This window comes from Vitis riparia, chromosome 9, assembly GCF_004353265.1.
Source record: "Vitis riparia cultivar Riparia Gloire de Montpellier isolate 1030 chromosome 9, EGFV_Vit.rip_1.0, whole genome shotgun sequence".
NCBI classification, from domain to species: domain Eukaryota; kingdom Viridiplantae; phylum Streptophyta; class Magnoliopsida; order Vitales; family Vitaceae; genus Vitis; species Vitis riparia.
The window spans coordinates 4,861,496-4,889,008 of NC_048439.1; the positions used below are offsets into that span (position 1 = coordinate 4,861,496).

Below are 27,513 nucleotides of genomic sequence, written 5' to 3' on the forward strand. Positions count from 1 at the left end.
ATAAATTAAGAATACTAATGATAATTTATTTATTTATTTCCATTTTTACTTAATATTGAGATGAAAATAAATTATCATTCCGACCTTATATTCTTATATGCATAAAAATAAATAAAATTATCAAAATAATTCTTGTTCAATAAGGGATAAAAATACAAATAAAATATTCATTATTATTTCTCATACGGAAAATTTCAAATTGGGATTGTAATTATCTTGAAAACCTTTTATTTATTTATTATTAATGTGTTGAATTTAGGGTAGCCCTTGTTTGAAAACCTCAAATTGAGACCTATTCATAGTCTTAGCCCATAGCGAGACTATTGACTTCCAATTTGACCTAATTATAATTCCAATGTCTATCAAGATAACATAATATTACTAAAATGATGTTTGAAAAATAATAAAAAATAACATAATTAAGAATCCAAAATTAGAATTTATCTAATAATCCTAAAAAACTATTCAAACATTTTTAAAATTTAAAAATTTTTATCATTTAAATATTAAAAAGATTATAAACATTTTTTAGAATTATTATTAACACATATTTAAAGTCGTAGAAGCCATATTTCAATTAATAAATTGTTCCAAATTAAAAAAAAAAAAAATCCAACGTTTAGAAATTCATGCTGTTAAATTTATAATACAAAAAACTAAAAATTTGGAGCATTCTAAAATAAATTTCAAAGTATTTTTTTAACTAAAAGTTAAAAGGTAATTTCCCCATTTCACGAATAAACACAAAATATAATCAACATTTAGCAATAATCCATATCAAATAATTTTAATTAAAAAAAAAAAAAAACCCCCAAAAGAGGAGAGGAGAGGTGGGTTTTGTAATATTTTGTATATAGCTTCTTCAATTTTGGTAGGGTTGCAGCAGATAAACGCCACCACTTCCCCACACTGTCTCTCCTTTTTTCGCAGCCCTCATCAGCCTAAACCCCTCTTTCTCTCAATATCTCCATCTCACTTATCTGCTCTTTCTCTCTCAGCCCCAAAAATGGGTGCTTCGCTTCCTCCCAAAGAAGCCAATCTCTTCAAACTCATCGTTGTAAGCTCCGATTCTCTCCGTATCTCCCTTTTAGCGCTTGTTTTTATATATATACGGACACATACATCGCTGTCTCTTTGTTTTTTTTATTTTTTTTTATTTTCTCCCTTACTAAATCGACTTTCTGAAGCCCTCGATTTTATTCCGATTGTTTTCCGGGAAATCGGAGGATAATGAAAGGAAAATTTAAGCCACAGATTTTGTGTTGTTTTGGGTATTTAATAAAAATGGAAGAATCAAGTCAACTGAGTTTTTTCTGATTGTTTTGGTTTGGGCTTTTGGGTTTTTGGGTTTTTTTGGTCGTGAGGTTGAAAGCTTGAAGCGGGGTTTGTTTTGAGATTGTGTTTGTTTGATTTCATTGGCAAGTGAACTGGGGTGGGTGCTTCTTTGTCAGCAACTGGATGTTGATGTAGGGTTTGGATCTGCGTTTTTGGTACTGGATTAAGCGTCGAGAATTGGGTGGTGTTTGAAGGGTTTTGTTTTTGTCTTTGTTATGATTGTTTTCATTTTACCCGAAGTTGTGGATTGATCGTCGTGTGCTTGTCATTGCACTGACATGCGGTTTGGTTGGTTTCCGAGAAAATGGAGGAAAGGGAAAGAATCTATGAATGCTGGTTCTATGTTTTATGTCGTCTTGGATAGAAAAAACTAACCTATCAATAAGAAGGAAATTACCTATGATTGTTTTTTTGCTTGGGAGCCCGAAAAGTGACCATTGTGTAATTTCACTGACTTGCAATGTGTAAAAGGGAAGAAAGATAAAATAAGGAGTCCTGTGTTATGCTATTTTTGATTGAAGAAACTAGATAATCAATATGACTATCCAACTGTATTGTCCTCAGTTTGAATGGAAGTTAACCTTTATTGGTTCCCAAACGATAAAAGAATATGTATTCAATTTTTTTGCTCTGTTGCTTTCTGTCCTTGGAAAAATGGTGCTGCAAGACTTCCAGCAACATTGTAAGGGAAGTTTAAGTGTGAATTCTGAATTGCAGCATTCATGTGGCTATTTTATCATCAACCATTTCTATTGTTTTTTTTCTTTCCTTGCATGCATCCTCGTAGGGTTTTTTTTATTGGCAAACAAGAAAAACATGTATTAAAAGCAACCAAAAGAAGGCATAGCATGGTACACATGAAGTCTACAAAAATGGTTAGTTGCGATCAAGAAAAGGAACAAAACAGGGTTTGCGTTGTTTTCATTAATTGAGTTAGTTTCTGTGAGATTCCTTATCTCCCTCTCTCTCTCTCTATATATATATATATGTGTGCGTGTGCGTGTATGTATGTTTATGTATACACTCATATATGTATATATATTTTTAACTACATTCTAAGTATGCAATAGTCAAATGAGGTCTCATTTTAGTTATTTTCATTTGTTTTTTAAATAAAAATGTAATGGTTAACAAAAGTCTTTTGAGCCCTTTCTATTCAGTCTAGAATTTGTCTGTTCTGGTTGAGTTTGACTTATGTGCCTGTCTCCAGTATCATGGTTGGTGGACCAACAGAAACTGTGGGTCCTATTCGATATAGTTTCTCCTGTTTACCGGGGTTGCACCTTCCCTTTCTTGACACCTTTCATATTTTGCCTATAAAAGATATGAATCCTTGATTTTTCTTGGACAATAGATTTGCTTATCAAAAAAAAAAAGATATGAATCCTTGATATCTTTGCTCAGTGATTGTTGCATGTCTTCCTGCAGAAATCATATGAAACTAAACAGTATAAGAAGGGATTGAAGGCAGCAGATGCTATATTGAAAAAGTTTCCAGATCATGGAGGTTTGTGCAACTTCATGCATTTCTAGTTTTGTCGCCATATTGATGTATGAATATCGATCTAAGCTTTTCTCCATGCTTAGTTTTTATACACTCCTTTTGCTTGTATAATTGAAACTGAGTGATTAGTGAAAATTTTGGTGAACAGTCATGGGAAGGAGTAACTAGATGGTGAATGGACCAAAAATAAATTCCGAATGTACTTGAAATTATGTAGGAATGTAGTCATACTATATGGAATCCATGGTGTTATAGGCTGTTAAAAAATTCTGAAGCGGTAGACAAGTCCAGTTTATATAGCAATTATCATAGACGAGTGTCACCAGAGTTGCAACTCCATGTTGGAAGTTAACTCGAGTCTAACTTGGTCTAAAAGACCTGTTGCCTGAAATCTGAACCAACCTGGCTTCTAACTCAAGATTCCCTACCCAAGCTCATTTTAGGTTAAATGGGTTTGCGCAGGCCATATGCTAAGCAGTCTAGATTTGCTTGGAGTAGCTTAAAGTTATGTGGGTTGGATAAGTTGGGGCTAGTTTGTGTCGAGTTTGCATGAAAAGTTACATAGTATTACCATTTATTTGAGTTTCTCTTGAGAAAAGCAATACAGAGGGTAGCTTTCTACTTTTTTTTCGTTGGCAATATATAACTAAGAAGTACAAAGGCAATGACAATGGAGTTTCTTGGCCATTGGAAAGTGAGAGCTGGAGAGGAGGGGTTTGTTAGGTTTCTTTCTTTGGGAAACTGTAATGGAGAAGACAACAGTGATAAAATACAGCTCCTAGGGTGTAGTTTGGTGGGTAAAAAATGAGACATGGACAAAAGAAACCTCATTTAATTTTCTTCCCAGAAAAGTATGGTTAAGAATTGATGTTAGGCAAAACTAATGCAGCCCTACAATAAAAAATAATGGAATCTCACCTTGGAAAGAGGAAGAAAGAAATAGACAAGCCTTAGAGTCTCACTAGGCCCCCTAGAAATTTCACATACATGAGAAAAAATTGGGAATCTTATCATTGAGGTTTGTAAATAAGTAAAGGTTTGTTAACATCTCCATTTCTTGAACAATCTTGGGGAGTTTTGAATAGAATAGGAAATAAAGATGGTGATGGATGTCCTAACCGTGTGGTTTGGCAGCTAGAGAACGAGAAACAAAGTGGAAAAGGAGTTTTTGAAAAATTATAGCATAAATCAATGATTTTTTATTTTATTTTATTTATTTGACAAACTAGTATTATGATAAAAGGTAATTCCTTTTATCTAGTTTTCTAAATGCTCCGATCACCTTGTTGTTGATCTCAATCAACTTAGCTTTTTTCAAATCAAAATATCCATATTAACCTTAAGTACCGCCTTCTTAATTGCCCTTGTTTTCTTCTTGGAAGTTGACTCCCTAACATTCCAACTAAAATTTATCTCAATGGGAGCTTTAAAACACCTTAACAATCCCAATGAAACCCCATACTATGGGAGTGAGACTCTGCATGCATTTTAAGGCCTTCCTATGTCTGAGGGTCTTCACTCATATAGAAATTTGGAAGTTTCCTCATTTGGGTCCTGATATAGAAATTGCCATCTATTTCATGACTCAAATATAACTTGCAAATGTTCCTGTTTTGTGAGGAAGAAAGGTGTCGAAGTTGTTACCTCATGTAGTAACATTCCCAAAAGGGTTGGTTTAGGGGAAATCTGTCCACCTTGGAGAAGGTGGAGTATCTGATATTACCAAGTCTTTACCTAATCAAGACTTAATAAAGTTCCTGGGATTCTTGGTAGGGTAAAAAATACTTGAGAAGGGATTTTACTTATAATTTGAGGACAATTCATGCTCGGGGATGGAGGGAAACGAAAATGTGTTTTTCTTCCCATAAGATAACGAATGCCCATAGAAGGAGAAACTAGTTGGCCAAGGGAGGTGCCAGTAGTTGGGACGTTTGCTGATGCTATTAGGAAAGATGTAGGAGTGGCAAAAGATCCTGTTTGGTTGCAGCTGGGGGAAATTGAGGTTCACAGTAGAGAGGAGCTTTTTAGACGATGTTTGGTTGGGTGGTTTGGGGAGAGTCCTTAGCCTCTTCTTGAGTTGTCCTTGCTGAAACCCTGTCTACTCAATCTTTGGTATGTGAAAGGGGGGATGAAGATTTCTACTTTTGGGGGTGCCCTATTGTTGTTTGAGTTCGAAGATCTCGTTGAGGCAGAGAGGGTGTTTACAAAAGGTTCAAGAAGGGTTAAGGAGAACTTGTTGCACCTGGTCAAAAGGATTCCGGAGGTAGGCTGTTTGCTTAAAGGGGGGTTGATCAAGTTTGTTGGGAAAACTTTGCCTGGGGAGTTGCATGTGGTAATAGGCAGTGCTAGCTTCTCGTTTAAGTTGTGGTGGGAAGCACCACCTTGTTTTTCACGAATGGTGTTGAGAAGTTGTAGCAGCGAGCATGGCTTGTTGGAGGACAGGAATGATGGGGCAGATGGCTCACGCGCTAGCTTTGATGTGGAGAACATAGTTTTAAAAGGCACAAGGCGCACCTAAGGCGCAAACTTTAGTGAAGTGAGGTGCACCCTAATTTACATATATTTTCCCTCTATTTTTCTCCTATTTTTTCCTTTATTTTTTCTTCCTCTTCTTCGTCTTCTTCACTTCTCCACTGCACGGCTGAGGCTAGGGCAAAATTTGGGAAAGTTGTCGGGTTGAAAACAACCAGAAAAGGGGGCTGGAAGGGAAAATAGGGCCAAAACGACGTCGTTTTGGTCCCACAAAAAAAATAAAAAATTAGAGCTTCTCTCTGCCCTCTGCAACCCGACGCCAAAGAAGAAGAAGAAGAAGAAGAAGGAGAAGGAGAAGGAGAAGGAGGTAGGGGATCGAGGCGCACTTGTGGACCGTGTCACGCCTAAGTGGTGCCTTCGTGAAGGGGAGTCGCGCTGCCCGGCGCGCTACCCGGAGCCTAGGCGCGCCTTTCACAACTATGTTGGAGAAGTCTTTGCAACCTCTGCTGACTAGGGATGGGGACATACAATGTTTGTACGAGAGGTAGGTGATAAGAGACGCCACAACAGTCGAGGTAATTGCAGAAGGAGGGGATGTTGATGATGGCGACGAGAGGGTTATAATTGTTACAGATGGGAGATGTTTGGTTGAGTTGGAGGTCAACAAGGGTTTAAGCGGGTGGGCTTTTGGGCCACATCCTTTGGGCTACCGGGGGGTGGGGGAGGAGGTCCAAGTCGCAAAAGTTGTGGACCTAGCCCATGTGGAGTCTGTCAACGAAGGAGGGGCCTCTTTTAGACTGGGTTAGGCCCAAGTCTCCTTAAGTTGCCAAAAGGGAGTGGATTCAAGGGGAAAAAGCTATTGTAGGGTTCCTGATGGAGTTTTGGTGGGATCGGGGGGGCTTTTCCCTATTATTGAGGATCGAGAGTCGTCTTAAAGGGGCAACGAAACTATAGCGATTGAGAGAAGGGAAGGAGGGGACAACGGAACTGTTGTGGCCTTGGAGCTTTTTCTTGTGGCCATGGAAAGGATTGAGGGGAGTGGTGAGGGTGTGTGCCTTGACTCTTTAGTGCCCTTGGAGGATTCTCGGGTAGCAATCATGGAAGAAGCCTTTTTGGCGGAGGCAAATTGACACCCTTTTGCTACGATCTCTTTTTTGGGATCCACGACACAAGATGGGGCCTTGAAGGTGATGAAGGGGCCGTCAATTTTGGAGGCCGGGGCTGAGTGGGTGGACCCTCCAAGGGTTGCGGGCTTAGGTGGCGTGGAAGAGAGGGGGGAGTTTGTGTGCCTTCCTAGAGGTTTTGTTGAGTTGTCCAACTGTTTGGGGATGCCAATTTCGGGCTATGAAAAGGAAATTAGTTGTCTTCTTAGAAAATTGGAATTGAAGAAAAGCGAGGGGGTTAAGGTGTTCGGGGGAAGGAGAAAATCCTTGTTCTCTTCTCGGCTAGGGAAGGAAATCCGAAGGCTCGAGTGTTCTGTCAATTACAATAATGCCCTGTCCATAGAAAAAGGAAAAAGGAAGAGTGTGGGGTCTTAGGGGAAGGGGCTCTGCAAGTCTTTGGGGTGTTTTCTGTTAGGGGTTTTTCTTGTTGCTTCAGGTAGAAGGTTTTTTGCTTTAGGTCTGTGGGGTGTTTTTTGTTTGGGGTCTTTTGAGGTTTTTTTGGTCTCCCAACCCTTTGGGTGTCGGGTGTTGGTGGGAAGGTGGGTTTTAATTCTTCCCTTTTTCTTTTTTTGCTTGCCTTTGTATACTCTGTGTGTCCTCTTTGCGCCTTTTTGCAAGTACTTTTAATGCATTCTGCTTATTTACTTATAAAAAAAAAATGAAATTGGTTGGCCAAGGTTAACGTGAATGGCAGTTGGCTCACGAAAGAGAATGAAATTAGAGATGGTGTGGTTGGGGTTTTTTAGAACCTTTCGACCAAGGAAGGGTAATGGAGACCTGACATTGGAGGCTTGACTTTTGAGAGACTAGGAGGTTGTGAAGTTGCAAGGTTGGAGCTCCCATTTTTAGAATAAGAGGTTTTTGCTACTCACTCAGACCTAGGCCATAGTTTTAAAAGGCTCAAGGCGCACCAAGGCGCAAAGTAGTCCTGGAGCCTGAGGCGCAAGGCGCACCTAAGGCGCGGGCTTTAGTGAAGTGAGGCGCACCCTAATTTACTTATATATTTTCTCCTATTTTCCCTTATATATATATATATATATATATTTCTTCTTCTTCACTTCTCCAGCACGGCTGAGGTTAGGGCACGATTGGGAGTGGTCTCGGGTTGAGAAAGACCAGAAAAGGGAGCTGGAATGGAGGAACAGGCCAAAACGGCGTCGTTTTGGCCTGTTTTTTTTTTTAAAAGGAACAGGGTCCAAAACGACGTCGTTTTGGACCTTTCCTTTTAAATTAAAAAGGGCCAAAACGACGCCGTTTTGAGCACTGTTCTTTTAAAAGAACAGGGACCAAAACGACGCCGTTTGGTCCCACAAATTAAAAAAAAAAATTAGGGCTGAGGGTGTAGAGTTCTGCAACCCGACGGGAGGAAGAAGAAGAAGAAGAAGAAGAAGAAGGAGAAGGGGAAGGAGAAAGAGGGGCGCGTACCTGGTCGTACCGTCGGAGGCGACTCAGCCGAGCGCCTCACGCCTTGTCGGAGGCGAGCGCCTTGCGCGTCTAAGCGGCGCCTTCCTGAAGGGGCGTCGCCTGCCTTCAGGCGAGGCGCCGGAGGGTGGCGTCGCGTCGCCCCGAGCCTAGGCGCGCCTTAGGCGCGCCTTTCACAACTATGACCTAGGCAAGGAAAAAACACTAGGTCTAGATGGGTTTAGTTGGGAGTTTGTGAACGAAGGGGTGATGGGTTTTTTTTAGCGAAAATGTGGGTTTTGTGGGGGGTTGGGGGGGGGGGATTTGTCAAGTCTTTGAATGCTATTTTTTTTTTGTTCTAATTCTGAAGAAAGGTGGTGTCGAATACTTGAGAGATTTTAGGCTAATTAGCCTTGTGGGCAACCTCTATAAGCTATTGGCTAAGGTTTTAGTCAATAGACTTAAGAAGGTAATGGGTAAAGTAATCTTTGAATTCCAAAATGCTTTTGTTGAGGGTAGATAGATTTTGGATGCAACTTTGATTGCTAATGAGGTTGTTGATTCAAGGCTGAAATGTAGTGAATGTGATGTTCTCTGTAAGCTTGACAATGAGAAGGCGTGTGATCATTTAAATTGGAATTTCTTGCTGTCAATGTTGAGGAAGATGGGCTTTGGGGAGAAGTGGATTTAATGCATAAATTGGTGCATCTCAACAACAAAATTTTCTGTTCTTGTCAATGGAACCCCGTCTAGTTTTTTTTTCAAAGTACTAGGGGTTTAAGACAAGGGGACCCCCTCTCTCCCTATTTATTTGTGATTGCTATGGAGGCTTTTAGTTGTCAATCCAAAGAATGAAAAATTCTTTTGTTTATAATTTGTGGTCTTGGTCTAAGGTGCCTATGGATATGGGCCCTAGGTCTCTTGCTAGCTTTTTTGATTGGCTAGGTTCTAATCGAGGGCAAGTGATGTTTTTGGTTTCTCTCCCTCTCCCACTTGGGTGAGCCTTTGGGTGGCCAGTGTATATTTCCTATATACTTTGGGAGGCTTCCTTTTTTTATATATATACTCTCTTACCTATCCAAAAAAAAGAATTAATTGGTTCATTGTATGAGAAGAAAATTTTCTTATAGGAACAATGGTCTTCATCTTTATCAACAGGAAAAACATTTGAGACAATAACAAAGTTATTTTGATAGGAGAAATGGAATACATTGAGGTAGGGATCCTACTAGATTTTTCTGTTGGTGAGTGATTTGAGTATTTGTAGTTATTAAGAAGGTATTTTACTTTTATTTTTGTTGTGGATGTGATCAATGCAGTAAAGTAAATAAAAATTGTATGTTATGCATCCTTTCTTTTACATCGTTGAAACTATTGTATCATCTGATTCTGTGATTATGTAACTTTCATGGAAAGGTATTTATGATCTGCATTTTTCCTTTCTTTGTTACTAGAAACTTTGTCAATGAAGGGATTGACTTTGAATTGCATGGATCGCAAATCAGAAGCATATGAACTTGTCCGGTTAGGACTAAAGGTTGGATGTCCTTTTCAAGCCTTTTAGCTTAAAGTATGGTTGGTTTCTCAACATTGTTTGTCCTTCTTAAAGAGGTATTATAAACCTTAAATTCTTGTCTTAATGCAGAATGACCTCAAAAGCCATGTTTGCTGGCATGTCTATGGTCTCCTTTACCGATCAGACCGAGAATACAGGGAGGCGATCAAATGTTATCGGAATGCCCTGAAGATTGATCCAGATAACATTGAAATACTACGGGACCTTTCCCTCTTGCAGGTGAATTTGTATTATGTGCTGAACTTTCCTCTGTTATTGTCATTTGCAGCCCATAAATCAGGAGAGAATATCTCGACATCATCCATTCCCATATATATTTTGTATCAAGGACAGTGATTTTTGTTTTAATATTTCAAATCTGACTTGACATGAAAAACCCAAAATAAGTTTTGTCATTAGTATTGGTGCATGTTTTATTTTTGGGAGAGGAGGACTAAATAGGAGTATCCCTGTTGCCTAGGCTACTAATAATATTGAAACTATGGATTCTGCCCTGGTTTTGTTTTACTTGTTTTAATATATTTGTAAACATATATTGGATCCGGATGGGCTGAAAAAATTTAGGTAAATTTTATTAACGTCCATTCTGTGTAATGGTGGCAAAATCCAATAACCATAGCTCAGAAAGTAGTCGATGAGATTGCAAATGAATGTTGTGCTGTTACAACTTCCGTGTCATTTTATTCCAGTGTGCCTTTTATATCATCTACTTCTTATCAAGCCTTTCTTGTGAAAATTTGATTACCTTATTGGTTTATGTAGCTGTTCCTCTTTTGTCTGTTAATAGTGCCTTTTTATCTTCCGTTGTACAGGCACAAATGCGGGACTTGGCAGGTTTTGTTGAAACAAGACAGCAACTTCTGACTCTGAAACCAAATCATCGGATGAATTGGATAGGATTTGCGGTTGCTCATCATTTAAACTCAAAGTATGCTTTGATCCTTGGATATTGACAATTCTTAACATTTAGCAAATGTTGATTTTTGTTGCCCTTTTTACTTTTATGTCTGTTGTAGATAGAAGGAGATATAAAATAATTTATCTGCTGTATTAAACAAGTAGTTTGGTTCTTTTCTGACCCTTCCTATTAGTCAACTTCATAAAAAAAATGACATAATTTGGCGTCGGCCTTATTCTGTTATGTGCCAAATTTTATTTTTATCAAAAGGTCAGATATATTTGAGAAACTATTTAATTGGAGCTCCTGTAGAAAAGTTGCTTCTGTTCAGCATATGATTACAGAATTTTAACCTTTTTTGTTATCAGTTGACCTTTGTTGAGACCATTGTAATAACTAGGTTATGAGCTTTGCCAAACTACTAATTCAATATTAATGCAGAAATTAGAATCAGCATCTTTTCTGTCCTTGTTGGGAGCAAAAATTTTACTTAATTTTTATTTTTTATTTATTAGGAATCTGTGGTATATATCTTCATTTTGATGTGGCCTATTAAAAAAAAAAAAAAAATCTCCATTTTGATGTGTGTTGTTTGAACTGTGTCTTTTGAAGTTGCTAAATTCCATAAATCAAACTGACATAAATAACTGGTGAACAACATGTTTTGGATAATTTTTTTTTCTGAGAAGATATACTTCTGTGGTTTTTGTGTGATTATTTTTTTCTCAAAGATTTTGTTCAGAAAAGAGGATGGACCTTGGATGTTTTATGTGTCTTGAGAATGAGGAGACCATAGACCATCTTCTTCTTCACTGTTCAAAACAAGGGTCCTATGGGAGTTACTCTTTACTTTGTTGGGGTGTCTTGGGTGCTGCCCTCTTCAGTTAGAGAGACTCTCCTTAGCTGGCATGGTTCTTTTGTGGGCAAAAAGCGCAAGAAGGTGTAGAGAGCTGCTCCTCTTTATATATTTTGGACGGTTTGGAAGGCGAGAAATAAATTGGCTTTCAAGGATGATGTGTTGTCAATCCAGAGATTGAAATACTGTTTTGTTTATTCTCTTTGGTTTGAGGCTCAGTTGTTTATAGTTGAATGCCCTTTAACTATGGTTAATTTTATTGATTGATTGGGATCCTATTAAGGTTGTTTTTTGGGCCAGCTGGATGTTTTTCTCCTTTTTTTTCTTTGGCCTTTTTGGTGGTGGGTGTATAGGTTTGTAGACCTTGAGTCGCTTTTTTGGCGTCTCTTTATATATGAAATTCTCTTTACTTATCAATTTTTTTTTTTCTCAAAGATTTTATGCACAGCTGAAACAAAAACCACAAGTCAACTTAAGAAAGATAAACAATGTGGTGAACTGAAATGAACTCATATAAATGCTTGGAAGAAAGAGAAAACCAGGGAAAAAATGGAATGAAAATATCTTAGAGCTGATTGGTAGCAGAAATGAGAACTGTTCTTTATTTGAAAAAGAAGGAAATGTAAATAACACAAAACATGGTTGGTGACAAGTTTTTAAAAGTTGTTTTTGCTGACATCCTTATTTTTGGAAAATGTCAAAATGTTGTTTTTTATGTGTTTTAAAAAACGTAGGTGCTTTAACAGTTGAAAATGATCCAAAAACATGCGTTTTTTTTTATTGGGAAAACATGCATTTTTTTTTAATTGGAAAAACATGCATGGTCAGTGCTTTCATTTTTGAAGATGATAGTGTTTCCATTTCAGCTACCAAACAAGCTTTGTAGTTCTAGTGTGAAGAAAGAAGGAAGCAAACTATATTTTGGATATCCACATTGTTATGCATGCGTGTTTACATGTTTCATGTGTGTATGTGCATGTGTATGCTAGTTTCTGTGCATGTGTTTGTGTTGCTAGGTGCTTTGCTAGTAAATTCTATTTCTCCTATATATATATATATATATATATGATTTTGTGTGTGTGTGTGTGTATTATGTTTTATGAAGGTGTAGACCTTGGCTATGTTTTCCTTAGCCATGGCACATTAACATCTCCTTCAGGTATGAGTTATTAACATCCACATTGGGTTTTATTTTATTTTTTATTTTTTAGAATTATGTATTTGTATTTATTTTTTGGGTTTGCTCCTTCCAATTACATCCAAAAAAATAGAACTCAAACTTTTGCTTTTCAGTAAATGTACTTTGGGACTGTTAGAGTTTTTCACTTTAAATGAAGGGATATTTTTCCTTCTTATGGTAAAAAAGGCTGGATTTGAGAGACTTTAGACAAATGGATTGAAAAGGAAATGAGTATAGCCATTTTGGTTCTCAAACAGAACAAATTATGCCCTGCCTATGCCAACAAGGTCAAGTAACCATGGACATGTTTTCAATTTTACTTGCATTCTAGTCATAGAAGTTGTGGAAACTCAACAATAGAAAGTATTATCTACCAAGGGTGGCTGAAAACCGATATAAAATTCAATACCTTGCATGAAGTCATGCTTATATGTTGAATGAAATTCATTAAGAAAAACTAGTTTGGGAGATTCCAAGGTCAAAACAGGCAGGTGGCTACAACTGCAAAAAGGAAAACACAGAAGATCACAAACCGCCATCACCATTAACATGATGACCACAACAGGACCTTGGCCACAACAGCAGTCTAGAACCATGGTTGCAATATACATTTATTTGTTCTTAACTTCACTATACTGAACCATGTAATCCTTTGGCATATAGTTTCTTGCAAGCAGTTGATATGATATTCATACTGGTTGCTTGCATGCTTAAATTAATCTGAACTAGTTTTTGTTTTCTAGTACGCAAAATTGCTCTGAACTAGGAAACAAAACACATCTATCTTGCAAATTTTTATTATGTATTTATTTGATCAGAAAAATGACTCTGAACTGGTAAACAAACTACATGTATCTTGCATGGTTTTGTTTTCCTTCATGCTCCAAAGCAGTTTGATAGTTGGATTTTAGTAAATAAAGATGACATGCTCTTTCTTTTTAGGTTTTGGGTTGGTTGTTTACTCTTGCTTTATTTGTTATTAGTGGTGCAAAAGCAATTGAAATCCTTGAAGCATATGAAGGGACATTAGAAGATGATTATCCTCCAGAAAATGAACGCTGCGAGCATGGGGAAATGCTTTTATACAAGGTAATTGCTTTGACGTGCAGTGCATATATTTGCACTTCTCATTCAGACTATGCTTGGGAGTTTTTTTAATAGTGATATGCATTTGTTGTTGTATAGATTTCCTTATTAGAGGAGTGCGGCTTTATTCAGAGAGCTTATGAGGAGTTGCTGAAGAAAGAGTTTAAAATTGTAAGTGCATATTATATTTATCACTGCAAATAGCTGTCTAGTTGGACCTTTTAACTTCCTAATTCTAGGACTTTGTCACTGATTAGTTTTGTTTTCATGCCTTTCTAGGTGGATAAATTAGCTGTCAAGGAGCAACTTGTTTCTCTTTTTGTGAAGCTTGATTGCCTAGAAGAAGGTGATAAATTGTACAGGGCATTACTTTCCATGAATCCTGACAATTACAGGTGATTATCTTTTGAAAATTATGGTTGAATAGTAGTACAAATGATATGCATGTATTAACTATATAGCCATATTCCAATAAATTTGTGATTAGAAGAAAAAAGATGCTTTTCTATTTTCTCCTTGTTGATGGCTTTGTTATTAGCACAACTACAAAGCACTCCTATGTAAACTTCCGATGTTGATGACTTCATTATAGATATCAAGCATAAAGTGCTAATCAGAGGCAATCGATTTGATTTTTATACACTAATTTTCAGGGTGAATGCTGTCTCTGGGTCCCTCCAACCATATTTATTGTTATGAATTTTCTTCGTTGGTCTGTCAGATGTCATTTTAGTGTATGAACCCTTTTATATATGCATTACTATATAACTGTTTGGATTGCCTTGGTTGGGGTGTAACGGGCTATAATTTGTGCAGCTAAATTCAAAACCCCTAGGAGCTTGAGATTATGCTTGAATGATGACGATGGATCACAGTTTCCATATTTGAAGTTTCAATCTAAGAACAAAATTAGCTGAATGCCATACATGAATGAATTTTAAAAAGATATGCAAATAATTCAACTTCATTCTGATTGTAATATTTGTGATTCTCTTTCTGTACTTATAGTTGTATTAATGCCTGTATTATTTTGATTTTTGTTTCTAATTTTCTGAAATGAACTAATTTTTTTTCTCTCTTCAGATATTATGAAGGCCTGCAAAAGTGTGTTGGACTTTTTTCAGAGAATGGTCTGTATTCTCCTGATGAAATTGATCGTTTAGATGCCTTGTACAAATCGCTTGGACAGGAATATCGTTGGTCATCTGCTGTTAAGGTTTACTCCCCCATTATGCTCCCTCATGGATCCTTTACCTTTTTGACTTTCTTTTGTCTAGAAAATTTATATGCAGCTTGATGTGCGGGCAATGTGAAGAAAATGTTCTCAAGAACTAACTAATAGATGAGCTGCTCTCCTGAGGGTGTGAGGGTGCTACGAAGTGCACAACTTTAGTTATTGAGACAAATTCTATGTTATGTGCTCTCATGAAGATATGGATGAGTCTTATCAATTCATGTATACATAAATATAGGGATGACAATATGGTTAAATATGATTACTAGAAAGCTTTGATGGTTGGGTTGGTGTTGAGCTACTTTCAAATGAGGGGAGAAATAATCTATCTCAAATGACATGGTTTAAGTTCGAACTGCTTAAACTTCATTGACCTTTCTAAATATGTTGTAAAAGATTTTATTTTAGCAATGGTATGTCATTAAACTTTCAGGATATTTTTTGGAGTTGGAGATAATGCCTCTAAAAGAGAAGCTTTTTGGAAATAGGTTATTCAAAGAAAATATGGAGAGGGAGAAGGGGTTGGAGTTTATGCATTGTGAAAGGTGGGTATGAGGTTTGGCTTATGGAAAGTAATGAGAAAGGGGTGGGACCTTTTCAACAGTAGAGCATCCTTTGAGCTTTTGGGACTGCATTAGAATGTCTATTGTGGGTTTTTCCTTGTTATTGTTAGACTTTGTGAATTGATTAGGCTGTGTGTTGGGCATTGTTGCCTGTTTTTGTGCCTTTGTGCTGTTTTTTTGGGGCCCTTTTGGCTTCTATGTATACATTGTGCATACCTTCATGCTTTTTCTCTTGTTGATAATACAATATTTCCTCTTTTTTTTTTTTTTTTTGATAGATAAGAATATTAATATAATAAAAAGGAATTGCCAAAAGAGCGACTGATGGTATACCGAATATTCATACCAACAGAAAAATGATACAACATCCTTTGAGGTGGGTGATGGGTGGAAGGTGAAGTTTTGGGAGGGTAGATGGTGTGGGGAGGAACCCTTATATGTGTATTTTCAAATTTGTGTATGCTTAAGTTTTGTATAAAGAGTCTTGGGTATAGGATATTTAGGAAGAGTGAGGGGAGGGGTGAAATTGGAATCCTTGTTTCACTAGACACTTGATCAATTGGGAGCTGGGCGATCTAGATCTTTTTTTTCTCAAGATTGCTAGGAAAATCTGTGACGAAGGAATAGAAGGATAAGGTGGTGTTGATGGACTCAAGGAATGGTGTCTTTTTGGTCAAATCTCTATATTCTATGGTGGAATTAGGATGCTCATTTCCTTTCTTGGAGAGCATTATTTGGACTTGTGGGTCTTGTCTAAAAGGGAGGGTTTTTTTTTTTTTTTGGTGTGTTCTTGGGAAGCTAGTTTGGGCGTAGGTATTGACCTGAGATCAACTTTAGAGACAAGGATGGTCATTGGCCAACATATGTTACCTATGTGAAAGCGAAGTGGAATCAATTTATCAAATTTTACTTAATTGTTTCAAAGCCAGGGTGTTATGATAGCTTATGTCCTCTTTATTGGTGTCCTATGGGTCCTTTGTTCTTTGGTTAGGGAGACTCTCTTAAGTTAGCATAATTTTTTTTTTTTTTGATAGGTGAAAAAGGATATATATTAGTTAGCATGACTTATTTATGGGAAGAAAATGCAAGAAGGTTTGGAGAGCCATCCCATTGTTATTTTTTGGACAATTTGGAAGGAAACGAACAGAAAAACATTTAAAAATGCAGAGCAACCAATTCAATCGTTGAAGACCTCCTTCTTGAGAGGCTTGTTGTCATGGGTTAGGATGTGCATAAGAGAAGGACTAATGCCTTTAGTTGATTTTGTAGATTGGGTGTGATCTAGATGAGGGAGGGCATCACTTTTTGTTTTCCCTCCTCCAAGCTATGGCTTTTGATATCCTTTGTACATAACTTGTATACCTTGGTGTATAGTTTTTAGTTATAAATATATTCTTTATAATTCTTACTTATCAAAAAAAAAAAAAAATTCTTTATAATTCTCTTTGCTTACTTATCAAAAAAAGAAAAAAGATATTTATCGTTATTAGTATTATGTGTAGTTTCTTTGAGCAATATAATGAACTCTTTAAGACTTACACTTTATTTTCTGTTTTTCTTTTCCTTCTAGAGAATACCGCTTGATTTTCTACAAGGTGAAAAATTCCGGGAAGCAGCTGATAACTATATTAGGCCTCTGCTAACCAAGGTATCTACAGTTCCTTGTTTGTGTTACTTTGACTGTTTCGCTTCGATTTAAAGAAATAAGACTTACATTTTTGCTTTTTGGTGCATGTAGGGAGTTCCTTCATTGTTCTCTGATCTTTCTCCTTTGTATGATCACCCTAATAAGGTTAGTGTAAATTTTCCATTGATTTTCTTATGTAACTCAGAAATTCCAGTGAGGATTTATTATTTTGTGTTGTTTGGCAGGAGCTTTCGTTCAATACCATATGTTGTGTAAATTATACTTGCAGACATTAATTATATATATATATATATATATATATATATATATGTATGTATGTATGTATTTATATTTATTTATTTATTTGTTTGTTTCTGTTATACAGGCAGACATTCTGGAGCAACTGATTCTTGAGCTGGAGCATTCAGTTAGGACAACCGGGGGATACCCTGGGAGGTAATATATGATTAGGAAATTTATTAAGAAGTTTTCTGTGCATGAAAATAATAAAAAAGATAAGATTGAGATTACAATTTTTTTGCCTATAAAAAAGGATAGATGCAACTGCAATTGTCTCTTCTCATTTGAATTTATTCTTGTTATAAATCAAATTGTAGATTTAATATATCCATAAGCATTTTCAGCTAAAGAGGAGGGGCTGGATTCTAGCCAATAGATGTTGCTTGTGTTGCGTTGAAGAGGAAACGATAAATCATATCCTTGTTCATTGTTCTAAGACGAAGATTTTGTGGGATGTTGTGTTTTCTCTTTTTGGGGTTAATTGGGTGTTGCCGTTTTCGGTGAGAGACACTCTATTAAGTTGGTATGTTTCTTTTAAGGACAAGAATCATAGAAAGGTTTGGCGGGCAACTCCTCTCTGTTTATTTTGGACAGTTTGGAAGGAAAGAAATAGGATAGTCTTCGATAATGAGGCTTTGTCGACTCAAAGATTGAAAAACTCATTTGTTTGTAACCTCTTATCTTGGGCTAATTCTTCTATAGCTGTAGGCCCTTCATCTTTGTTTAACTTTGTGGATTGGTTGGGTTCTTGTTGAGGGCTGGTGAGTACTTGTGTTTTTGTTGCTTGTTTTAGGTGTCTCTTGTATACTCCCTGTATGCTCCGGGTTGCCTTTCAAGCTCCCTTTCTCTAATATATCTTTGTGCTTTTGCCTATCAAAAAAAAGTATATATCCATAAGCATTTATAATTAGTATCTAAGATTTTGTTAACATGCTTTGAAATGTTTATCATTATTTATATCCTAAGTCTGATTAACATGTTTGTCTAAAATATTTAATTTCCCCTAAAGGAATGGAAATCATCAGTTTGCTGATGGTGTGATTATTTTTGGAGTTAGTTCTAAGCAGAACAGAGCTCAAGAGTCTGGGGCACTTTCATTTTTATTTTTTAAGTTGGCTTTTGGTGATAGGGTTAGTGTATGAAAATCCCCTTTGAAGGGAAGGGGGCATAATCTTGGTTGATGAGAGGACTTGATCATCAAGTAAGGTGGTTGGGCTCAAGTCTAGTCACGGGTGTGTGATTAATCTTGAGAAAATTTTGATTTTTCATATTATACAAGTGTGATTCGTTTTCTAGACTTTATGTTTTTTCTTATTGTACATGTGTAGCATCCTACTTATCCTGCCATATACATGCCCTACCTTTTTAAGATTTGTTGTGTTGGTGTGTCCTTGAAGGGTTATGTTTTGTCTAATTTCTATATCTTTGTCAGTTCTACATATCCAAGAAATATATCTTTCAGATAATGCTCCAAATGATCTAGCTTCTTTGTCCCCCTCTAGTGGGAAGCCCATATTTGGATGATTTCAGTGAAGGTATCATATGGTTTGAGGGAGGACTTAGCCAAGGGATGGAAGAAGGAAGTTATGGAGGAGGATGAAGAGGACAGTGGAGCGCACAAGGTTGGCGCATGGGAGACTTTATCTTCTTTTGGTGGACTTGTAGGGGCTCTAGCTTCAGATGGTATAAGGAGGGGCATGGAGGCTGCTGAAAGGTTGGTAGAATATATCACTGTGCCCATCCTTCTTCAAGGCTCAATTTGAGTGCTGGTGGAAAGAGCATATATGAGGCACATAGCTATTTAAAAAAGGGTCAAGGGTTGTTAGGCTTGTAAAGGAAAGAGCCCAGATTTAGATATTATGGGTTCTAAGCACATTTTGTTGTTCTGTTTTTTGGTTGGGTGATTTTCAATAGAATATGTGGTTTAAGAAAGTAGGGGATGGCTTATCAGAGCAGGGACAGTTGGATTTTGATCTCCCTGATTTGTCGTGGAGTGGGGCGGGACTTCTTTGGATGATTTTATAGTATAGGGGTTTGGTAGAACTTCCAAGAAATGCTTTAAACTTTTCTTCCAGGTGGGTTGTTGAAGCTGAACTTCAAGGGCTCTCTCTGTTACAGCCTCCCCAAGTGGGGATTCTCTGTTGGCGTTCAATAGTCTTGACTCCCCAATTCTCTAGCAATTGAGGTTTCAAGAAAAGGATCAGGGGGTTGGAACCATTCTCTTGTGTGTATATATGTAATTTCTGGTAATGGAGGAATGTGGTTGTTTCATTGGAGAGGTTTGAGAAGGAGATAAGAGGGATTTAGATGGAAATTGGGGCGAGGCATGGGATTCAAAGTTCTGGAATGTCAAAGGAGTTAAAGGGAGCAGTTTTCTAAAAGACAACTATGAGATTTGTTCAATTATGTAACTAAGATGGCTTTGGAGGGACAAGATCCAATATGGCTACTGATTGTTGGCCCATTGCTAAAGTTGAACAATGAAGCTTCCAACTATTTTGTGCAATGTTAAGTGGCTTGAATGACCAAAGAAGGGAAACATATCAAATTTCTTCTGCATTCTCATTACAAAGATCTGGTCTGTCTTCTCCTTTCTCAAATTGGTGGCGTGTTATTTGGGTTGGTTGTGGACTATTGATGCTAGGGGAGCAATGGGTGAAGTTTTGTGTTTTTTGGGATACTGCAGTGTTTACTGTGTTTGAACTTGGAAGTGGTGCTATTTTTATTTCTTGCTTGTTCAATAACAGTGAGGAAGGTTTTACTTGGATGTTATTAGGGGTTTATAAAGTGGTTGTGGGTGGTGGTAGGGTTTTATAGGAGGGATTGGGTGCCTTTAGAAGGTGATGGGAAGAGCCTTGGTTTTTAGGTGGAGATTTCAATGTGGTCTGATTTTAGTTTTAAAGGACAAGTTGTAGATTTTTGTCTTCACCAATGAGAGAATGTCAAACTGTGTTATGGAGTTTAGATGGGTTGGCATGCTGCTGTTGGGAGGAGCTTACACTTGGTGTGGGGGGTATGATGGTCTTTCTTTGAGCAAGTTGGATCACTTTCCTTATTTGAGAGGTTAGGTGAATCACTTGTCTGATGGTACTTGGATAAATCTTCATGGCCTGTTTTCGATCAGACGGCCATTTTATTGGATTGTGGGAGGATGAGGAGAGGAAAAAACTCTTTTGGATTTGAAACATGTGGTTGAAAGCTTAGGTTTTCAGTGACTTGGTCAGGTTTTGGTGGCCGAGCTATTCTTTTAGGGGTTCCCTTAGTTATGATTTCGCTAAAGTAAAAGTTATTGAAGGAGGAATTTAAGTGTTGGAATAAATAAGATTTTGGAATTCTAGTCTTTTTGAAAAGACCTAGTCTTGGAGAAGATCAAGTTTTGGGTTATAAGGAGGAAGGGGTCCTTACAAAGCAGGAGCAGGAGATGGAGTTTATTGATGGGTTGGGCCTGACCAGGGTTTAGCCCTTATAGTCTCCTTTGTACTTTATTTATTTATTTTTATTTTTTACTGTATGAGTTGTGCCCTCCTTTTGTTAGATGTTTTTTAATCTATTGTCATTTGCCTATCTGAAAAAAACCTCCCTTTGGACTTCTATTGATTATTTGCCCTTTTTTTTTTTCTTTTCCAAATTTGTTTGCTAGAATTTTTTTTTTCATCACTGAAATTTTCCTCTAAACCTTCTTATTTGAAAGCTATTCTGGATTTCCTTTTCTTTTTTGGGAAAATTATTTTCTCTAATTTCTTGGGACCTTTTAGATTATGATATTGTCATAAAGTTTCATCTGATATATATTTTTTAAATTGAAATGATTTTCCAAATCAAAGCATGGTTCTTGGGGGTACTTTTTGGTGATTGTAATTGTGGTGTCTGGCTTTGGCTAAATTTTTCCTTGCTGAAATATGTCTGGCTCTAAATCTCTGGAAGAATTCAGTGAAATCATAAAATTGCTGAATGTCTTTGTGGGGAAAAAATGTTAGCTTGTTATAACATGTTATAAAATTTTGTATAATCACAATTCTATTATTGCATGTTAAATATATGATGCTTCACTCTGTTTAGGGCTGCCTTGTACATAGGTTTTAGGAAACCTTTGCGCTTTAGGTGCACATTGTGTCATTTAGAACTATGCTTGTGGCATTAGTCTATGTTGTCTGTTGAGGTCAGTTTGTCATTTAGTATATCACTAACTGTTGTATTAAAAAAATCACTGAGTGTTGTATGGGTTTTAGCATGAAACAAATGAGATGATTTCTTGTAGAAACTATCCCACATATTTTTCCTATGGTAGTGAAATGCCTTATTCTTTGTATCCCTCTTTTCTTTTCTATGATTGCTTATTTGGTTTATAAATACTAGGGGTGCATGCGGTGTGGTATGCACATGAAAAACATGAAGAATGTCTAAAAAACTATCTATTTAAATACTTTAAATGACATGTATCAATGGCATGACACAAATCCTGCATTAAATATGGAAGATTATATGCATATTGTTATCTTAGTATGTTATTCTTACTATTTTAGTAAGGTGGGCAATTCTTTGTTCAGATAGAAAAAAAGGGGCTTGGGTGTTAGGTGTCTTTTAGCAATCGAAAGGCCCTTCTTTGCAAATGAAATTAGTGTTTTGCTGATGAAAGGGTGCCCCTCTAGAAGCAAATTGTAAGGGGAAAGTATGGGGAAGAAGAAGGGGGTGATGCTCTTGTGAAGTGAGAGATGGGTATGGGGTTAGGTTATGGAAAGCCATAAGGAAGGATTGGGATCTGTTCCCTTTTGAAGAATTTAGAGGTAAGAAAAGGGTGAGGGGCAAATGTCATAGGTGGAAGGAGGAGGCACCTCTCAGCATCCTGTTTTCAGAGGGAATTACGTAAACTTGAGTGCTCGGTTAACTACAACAGTTCTCTGTGCACTTTCAGGGGGAATGAGGGGAGCACTAGGGAGTCAACACTTGGGTTGTGAGGTTGTTGCTTTTTGTGTTGTTAAAGGTCTAGATAGGTGTTGGGTTTAAGGGACTGGGTTTCTTGTTAAGGGTGGTAGGTTCTTTCTTCGCTTTTTCTCTCTTTCTTGCCATATGGCCTTTTTGTATACTCTGTGTGTACTCTGATGCGCCATTTTGAAAGCTTTTTTAATATATTGTCCTTTTTTACCTATCAAAAAAAAAAAAAAAAAAGGAAAAAAGGGAGGGATTGAGATCTTTTGTGTCGTAGGGTTTTATTCTTAGTGGGCAATGGGTGGAGGGTGAGGTTTTGGAAGGACAAGTGATGTAGAGATAAATTGTTGTGTGCTACTTTCCATTCTTTATTTGGCATTGCCGATTCAAAAGATGTGTGGGTGGCAAATGTATGCAATCTATCAGATGAATGGGGATGTTGGACTCCTTGCTTGCCTAGGCAATTGAGAGGTGGACATTGTGGAGCGGTTCCTTTTGAGATTGCAAGGGAAGAGAGTGTATAGGGAAGAGGAAGATAAGGTGATTTCGATAAGAGTCAAAGAGCAGTAAGTTCCCTATCAAAGCCCTCTATTTTGTTTTGGAGCTGGGAAACTTAGTCTCCTTCTCAATGGATGTTATTTGGAATTCCTGTGTGCTGTTGAAGGTTGGCTTCTTTGATTGGGAGGCTATGTGAGGAAATGTTTTAACTTTGGATCAATTATAGAGGAGGGGGTGGTCTTTGGCAAACAAATGTTTCCTTTGTAATAACAAGAAAGAATCCATCAACCATATCCCTATTCACTGTATGAAGACAAGGGTTTTTATGGCAGTTGTTGTTTTCCCTTTTCCGTGTGTCATGGGTCCTTTCCTCATCGGTTGAGAGACCCTATTTGGTTGACATGGTTCTTTGGTGGGTAAAAAAACATAAAAACGTGTGGCGAACAACTCCCTTCATCTTTTGGATAGTTTGGAAGGAAAGGAATAGAAGATTGTTTGAAAACAGAGAGCTTTTTAACCAAAGGCTGAAATACTCTTTTGTTTGTAATCTTTTGTCTTGGACTAAGATGTTTATAGATGATGGTTCTTTGTATTAAGCCAGCTTTGTTGATTGGTTGGGTTCTAATTAAGGACAATTGTTGTTTTTTGTAACCCTTATATTATTTTGGTTGAGCCTTTAGGCGACTTTGGGGTGCTCTCTTGGCGTTTCCTTTTACTTATATAGATACTTATGCTTTATCTATTAAAAAAAACATCTTACTACTTTATGATGAATTTGCAAATATTTGTGTGATGACTACTATGTACTTGCTTTTCAACTTGAGTGCAGGGAAGAAAAAGAGCCCCCTTCAACACTTATGTGGACTCTGTTTTTATTGGCTCAGGTTTTTCTTCTATCACATGGATGATTAGTTTTCTCCCATTTCCTCTACACTGTTCTTTCTGCAACTTTGTTTAGGGATTTTATGCTGGTGCAGCACTATGACAGACGGGGCCGATATGACATTGCTCTCACTAAAATTGATGAGGCTATAGAGCACACTCCGACTGTTATTGATTTATACTCAGTCAAGGTTTGTTGCACCTATGTGGACTCTGGATTTTATACTCATTCTGTTGATTCATCCAATGGCAGCCTTTTTGTTTTCAGTTCTAGTATATCATCTGTTAATCTATTCTAATATTCAGCATTTTATCTTTCTACTTCGTCGGTTGACTATACCATTTCGTTTGAACTCAAGATGGTTGCTTCACCTTTGCTCTTTTTTGTTTTTTTCTTTTTAATATGGAAACATCACATCTTCAGTCATTTAAAAATGTGTAGAAGAAGGACAGGCACTCCTTCGATGATGTACAAAGTTGGTTAAAAGTAACCAAGAACCCAACTCCCTCACAACATAACTCACTCCTTCCCAGAAGGGGTAAAAATCATGTACATTTGATTTTAAAAAAACAATATACACTCAAGGGGGAAGAAAATCCCAGATGAAAGAGGCCAAGCGCATTGCTCCTTGTTTGGCTAGCTGGTGCATGACTTGATTAGCTGAACAAGGAATCCAATAAAAGAAGCAACCCAAATTACTAGCAATATCTATAATTTTTTGCATCTAGTTGTCAAAGATTGCTTGACAATTTATTGACTTAATTTTTTTTACTTAATATTTTTCTTCTTTATTGACCTAATGAATCCTGTCAATTTTTGTTTGTGCAGATTCTGTATGATACTAGTTATCATACTTATAAATAAGTGGATCCTTGTTTGGAGCAATATATCTGCTTCCCCAACAAATGATGGTTTCTAATTGGTTTTATGCATCACTTTAGGATCAGTCTCCATTGGCATCATGCTGTAATCCAATTTGTTTGCTTCGCTTTTTTCTGTAAAACTCTCATTCCAACCATACAAGGCCTCTTTTATCAAAGAAGGAATCACCTAAGTTGTACCAAAAAGAGAGAAGAAAGTCCTATGGACTTTTGGTTGTTTCAGAGTGTAGAACAGAATGCTTAGCTGATTCTTTTTCACTTTTGCAAAGCTTACACTGAAGCTGATCTAAAGTAAGAATAGTACCATAAACCTCTTCCTAGGTGAAAAAAACCCACTTTTAAGGTTGCAAATGAACCCCAAACCTCTTTTGTAGGAAAGGCAACTTCGTCCCCCACCTCCAAAGAGGAATAAAAAGATTTTAACTAGGAACTTGCCTTCCTTGGGGCCCCCCCTCCAAACTGAACTATCCTCACAATTCTTTGGTACCTCTCCTTGTTGAGGCTTTGAAAAGGGTGACTCTGCTCTCTCAGTCCCAATCATTGAATTTTCTTAGTAAGTGATGGTTCTTATGACCCCTGATAGCCTTCATCTCCTAAATATCAGCAACTCAAGCATCTCTTGAAGAAGCTATAAAATACAATGAGGGACAGTTTGTACATCTTGTTTGGACAGTTTTTTGTGGGGTGAGTGTCCTTTTCTTGTACATCTCGGGCCGCTATTTCAGTGCCTCTTATTAATACAGTACTTTTACTAATAAAAAAAAAAGAAGCTTATACAAACCCCTACCAAGCTGATTGGTCCAAATTCCTTCAATTCCTCTGTGCCTCGTTTCTTGGGTACTAACACCAAGAATATTGCTTTTAGGCTCCTCTTAAAGGAACCACTCTTTTGAGACTCCCTAAAGTGGTCCATCCTCTCACACTTGATAAACTTCTAATAGGGCTTCCAAAAAGCCAAGGAAAACACATACTTGGGGCTAAACCAACTCAGCTCAAAAAGAACAACGAAATCCTCCTCAGAAAAAGGGACCTTGAACCTCAGAGAGTCCTCCCCTGCCAAATGCTTAAAAGATATTCCATTTATACTTGGCCTCCAATCTCCTGTATGAGAAAACAGCATCTAGATAAGTTAACCACCTCTTTCTTTATCTTTGCATCCTCAATGTGCCACAACCCAATTCACCCTTAATCTATGAATATAAACTCTTCTTCGATGAATATTACCTATTCTATAGAAGAATTCAACATTTTTATCCCCCTTGTCCAGGCATAATCCCTAAGTTTTGGCCTCCAAGAAGTTTCTTCTAACAAAGTCCAATGATTAAACTTTTCCAAAGCCACTCTTGCGGCCTCCACTCTCTCTTTGATCAAAAGCACTAGCCTTCCAACTTCACATATTCCTTAACACCTCTTTATTCCAAATTTTAAAGATCTGCCTTAAAGGTTTTCAAACTTGGAAGCGAGAATATACCTAAAAGAACCTATAAAGTCATGGTTTACCCACTAACTCTTTATTGAGTCTTCAAGGTTTTAAACCTCTGAAGCAGCTACTTTTGAAGTGGCAAAGAGAAAAGAATTGACTGGAGTGGGAGGATTTGAGTTGAACAAAGGAGGGATGCCCCCTTGCATGTAGGAATTTCTATATAATGTTAATTAGATCACAAAAATATCTGAGAGGAGATAGAAGGCATTAACAAATATATATCTTCTATAAATGGGCATTTCATATTTTCCAGTTTAGGCAGATATAATTGTTATGTTGATATTTGTGGGCATATGCTCATCATTTCCTGTTAGGGAACATCTGTGTCAATCATTCTGTGCTTATGTCCAATTTGACCCTCAGCTATGCATTCAGATCACATGTTAATATGTAAAATTCGTGGATCTAAATATTTGGCATGAGATGTACCTTTTACTTTGGTTGTTATCTTAGTTGTGGCTTCAAGGTTCTGAGAAAATAATGTTCCACGTATGTACGCTATAGAATTGTACCTATTTAATAGTTTGTTGGGCAAAATTGTGGTAAATTGGAAAAATTATACAAAAAACCTTAGGATTAGTGTTCTGATTCTCTTTAAAAATAGTAATGTTGCTTCTTATTTGTCACAGGCCCGAATATTGAAGCATGCAGGTGATTTGGAAGCTGCAGCAGCCTTGGCAGATGAGGCTAGGTGTATGGATCTTGCAGATCGCTACATAAATAGCGAATGTGTTAAGCGCATGCTGCAGGCAGATCAGGTTCTGATTGTTGATCTTATGTTATATTGCTGACTATATATGTAGCTTTCCTTTGTTTTGAATGTCCTTTCATAAGGAACGTTTTTTCTTGAAGGTGGCTCTTGCAGAAAAAACAGCTGTGTTGTTCACAAAAGATGGGGATCAGCATAACAACCTTCATGACATGCAGTGCATGTGGTATGTCCTTTTCCACTTGATTGTAACTGTGTGCATTATGGAGTTGCCCCTGCTAAATGTTTACAATGTTATTCGTTGAAAGGTATGAACTTGCTTCTGGCGAAAGTTACTTCCGCCAAGGTGATCTTGGACGGGCCTTGAAAAAGTTTTTAGCAGTAGAGAAGCACTATGCTGATATTACCGAAGACCAATTTGACTTCCATTCTTATTGCCTAAGGAAAATGACATTGCGTGCCTATGTGGAAATGCTGAAATTTCAAGATCGGTTGCATTCACATGCGTATTTTCGCAAAGCAGCTAGTGGAGCTATCAGGTGTGGCTTTTCTATTAAGATCAGCAATAGAATTTTAGATGATCCACAAGGAGATATTTATTTTGAGGGCTTTTATTAGTTCAGGTGCTTTTTCACTTTTGATCATGCTTATGATTGCCTTAGTGCCCTTGCCTCAAGGTATATGGAATATGGACTATTTTTTATTTGGTGTGATTGCTGCAAGGTTATTTTATTTCAATGTTTTAAAAGGCTAAAGATGGTTTTGAGGCGTTTTGCCCTAGTGAGGTGAGGTGTGAGCCTCCTTGTGGGATAATTCATATGCCTTAATTTAAACATAAATAAATAATATAGTAAGGTGGATGATTGTTCTTTCAGATAAGAGGAAAGGGGGCTTGGGTGTTAATGTTTTGAATTGATTAAAATGGAACACTGTCTAAC

General features: G+C 37.2%; 1 protein-coding gene across 3 annotated transcripts in view; it reads left to right on the forward strand.

Annotated features, from left to right (window-relative positions):
• The first annotated feature begins 877 nt into the window (after positions 1 to 877).
• The window catches only part of LOC117922244 (N-terminal acetyltransferase A complex auxiliary subunit NAA15), a 37,704-nt gene continuing 11,068 nt past the window's right edge, over positions 878 to 27,513 (forward strand). For 2 of the 3 annotated variants that reach the window (XM_034840301.1, XM_034840302.1), the window contains exons 1-17: positions 878 to 1,057; positions 2,764 to 2,842; positions 9,330 to 9,412; positions 9,521 to 9,670; positions 10,264 to 10,379; positions 13,369 to 13,474; positions 13,571 to 13,642; positions 13,751 to 13,866; positions 14,555 to 14,687; positions 16,839 to 16,916; positions 17,007 to 17,060; positions 17,281 to 17,351; positions 23,449 to 23,503; positions 23,597 to 23,692; positions 26,496 to 26,624; positions 26,719 to 26,801; positions 26,884 to 27,114. In XM_034840301.1, coding sequence (XP_034696192.1) covers positions 1,007 to 1,057; positions 2,764 to 2,842; positions 9,330 to 9,412; positions 9,521 to 9,670; positions 10,264 to 10,379; positions 13,369 to 13,474; positions 13,571 to 13,642; positions 13,751 to 13,866; positions 14,555 to 14,687; positions 16,839 to 16,916; positions 17,007 to 17,060; positions 17,281 to 17,351; positions 23,449 to 23,503; positions 23,597 to 23,692; positions 26,496 to 26,624; positions 26,719 to 26,801; positions 26,884 to 27,114 — 1,703 coding nt within the window. In that variant the 5' untranslated portion in view covers positions 878 to 1,006. The remainder of the gene's footprint in view (positions 1,058 to 2,763; positions 2,843 to 9,329; positions 9,413 to 9,520; positions 9,671 to 10,263; positions 10,380 to 13,368; positions 13,475 to 13,570; positions 13,643 to 13,750; positions 13,867 to 14,554; positions 14,688 to 16,838; positions 16,917 to 17,006; positions 17,061 to 17,280; positions 17,352 to 23,448; positions 23,504 to 23,596; positions 23,693 to 26,495; positions 26,625 to 26,718; positions 26,802 to 26,883; positions 27,115 to 27,513) is intronic. The other variant, XM_034840300.1, reaches the window with a different exon arrangement.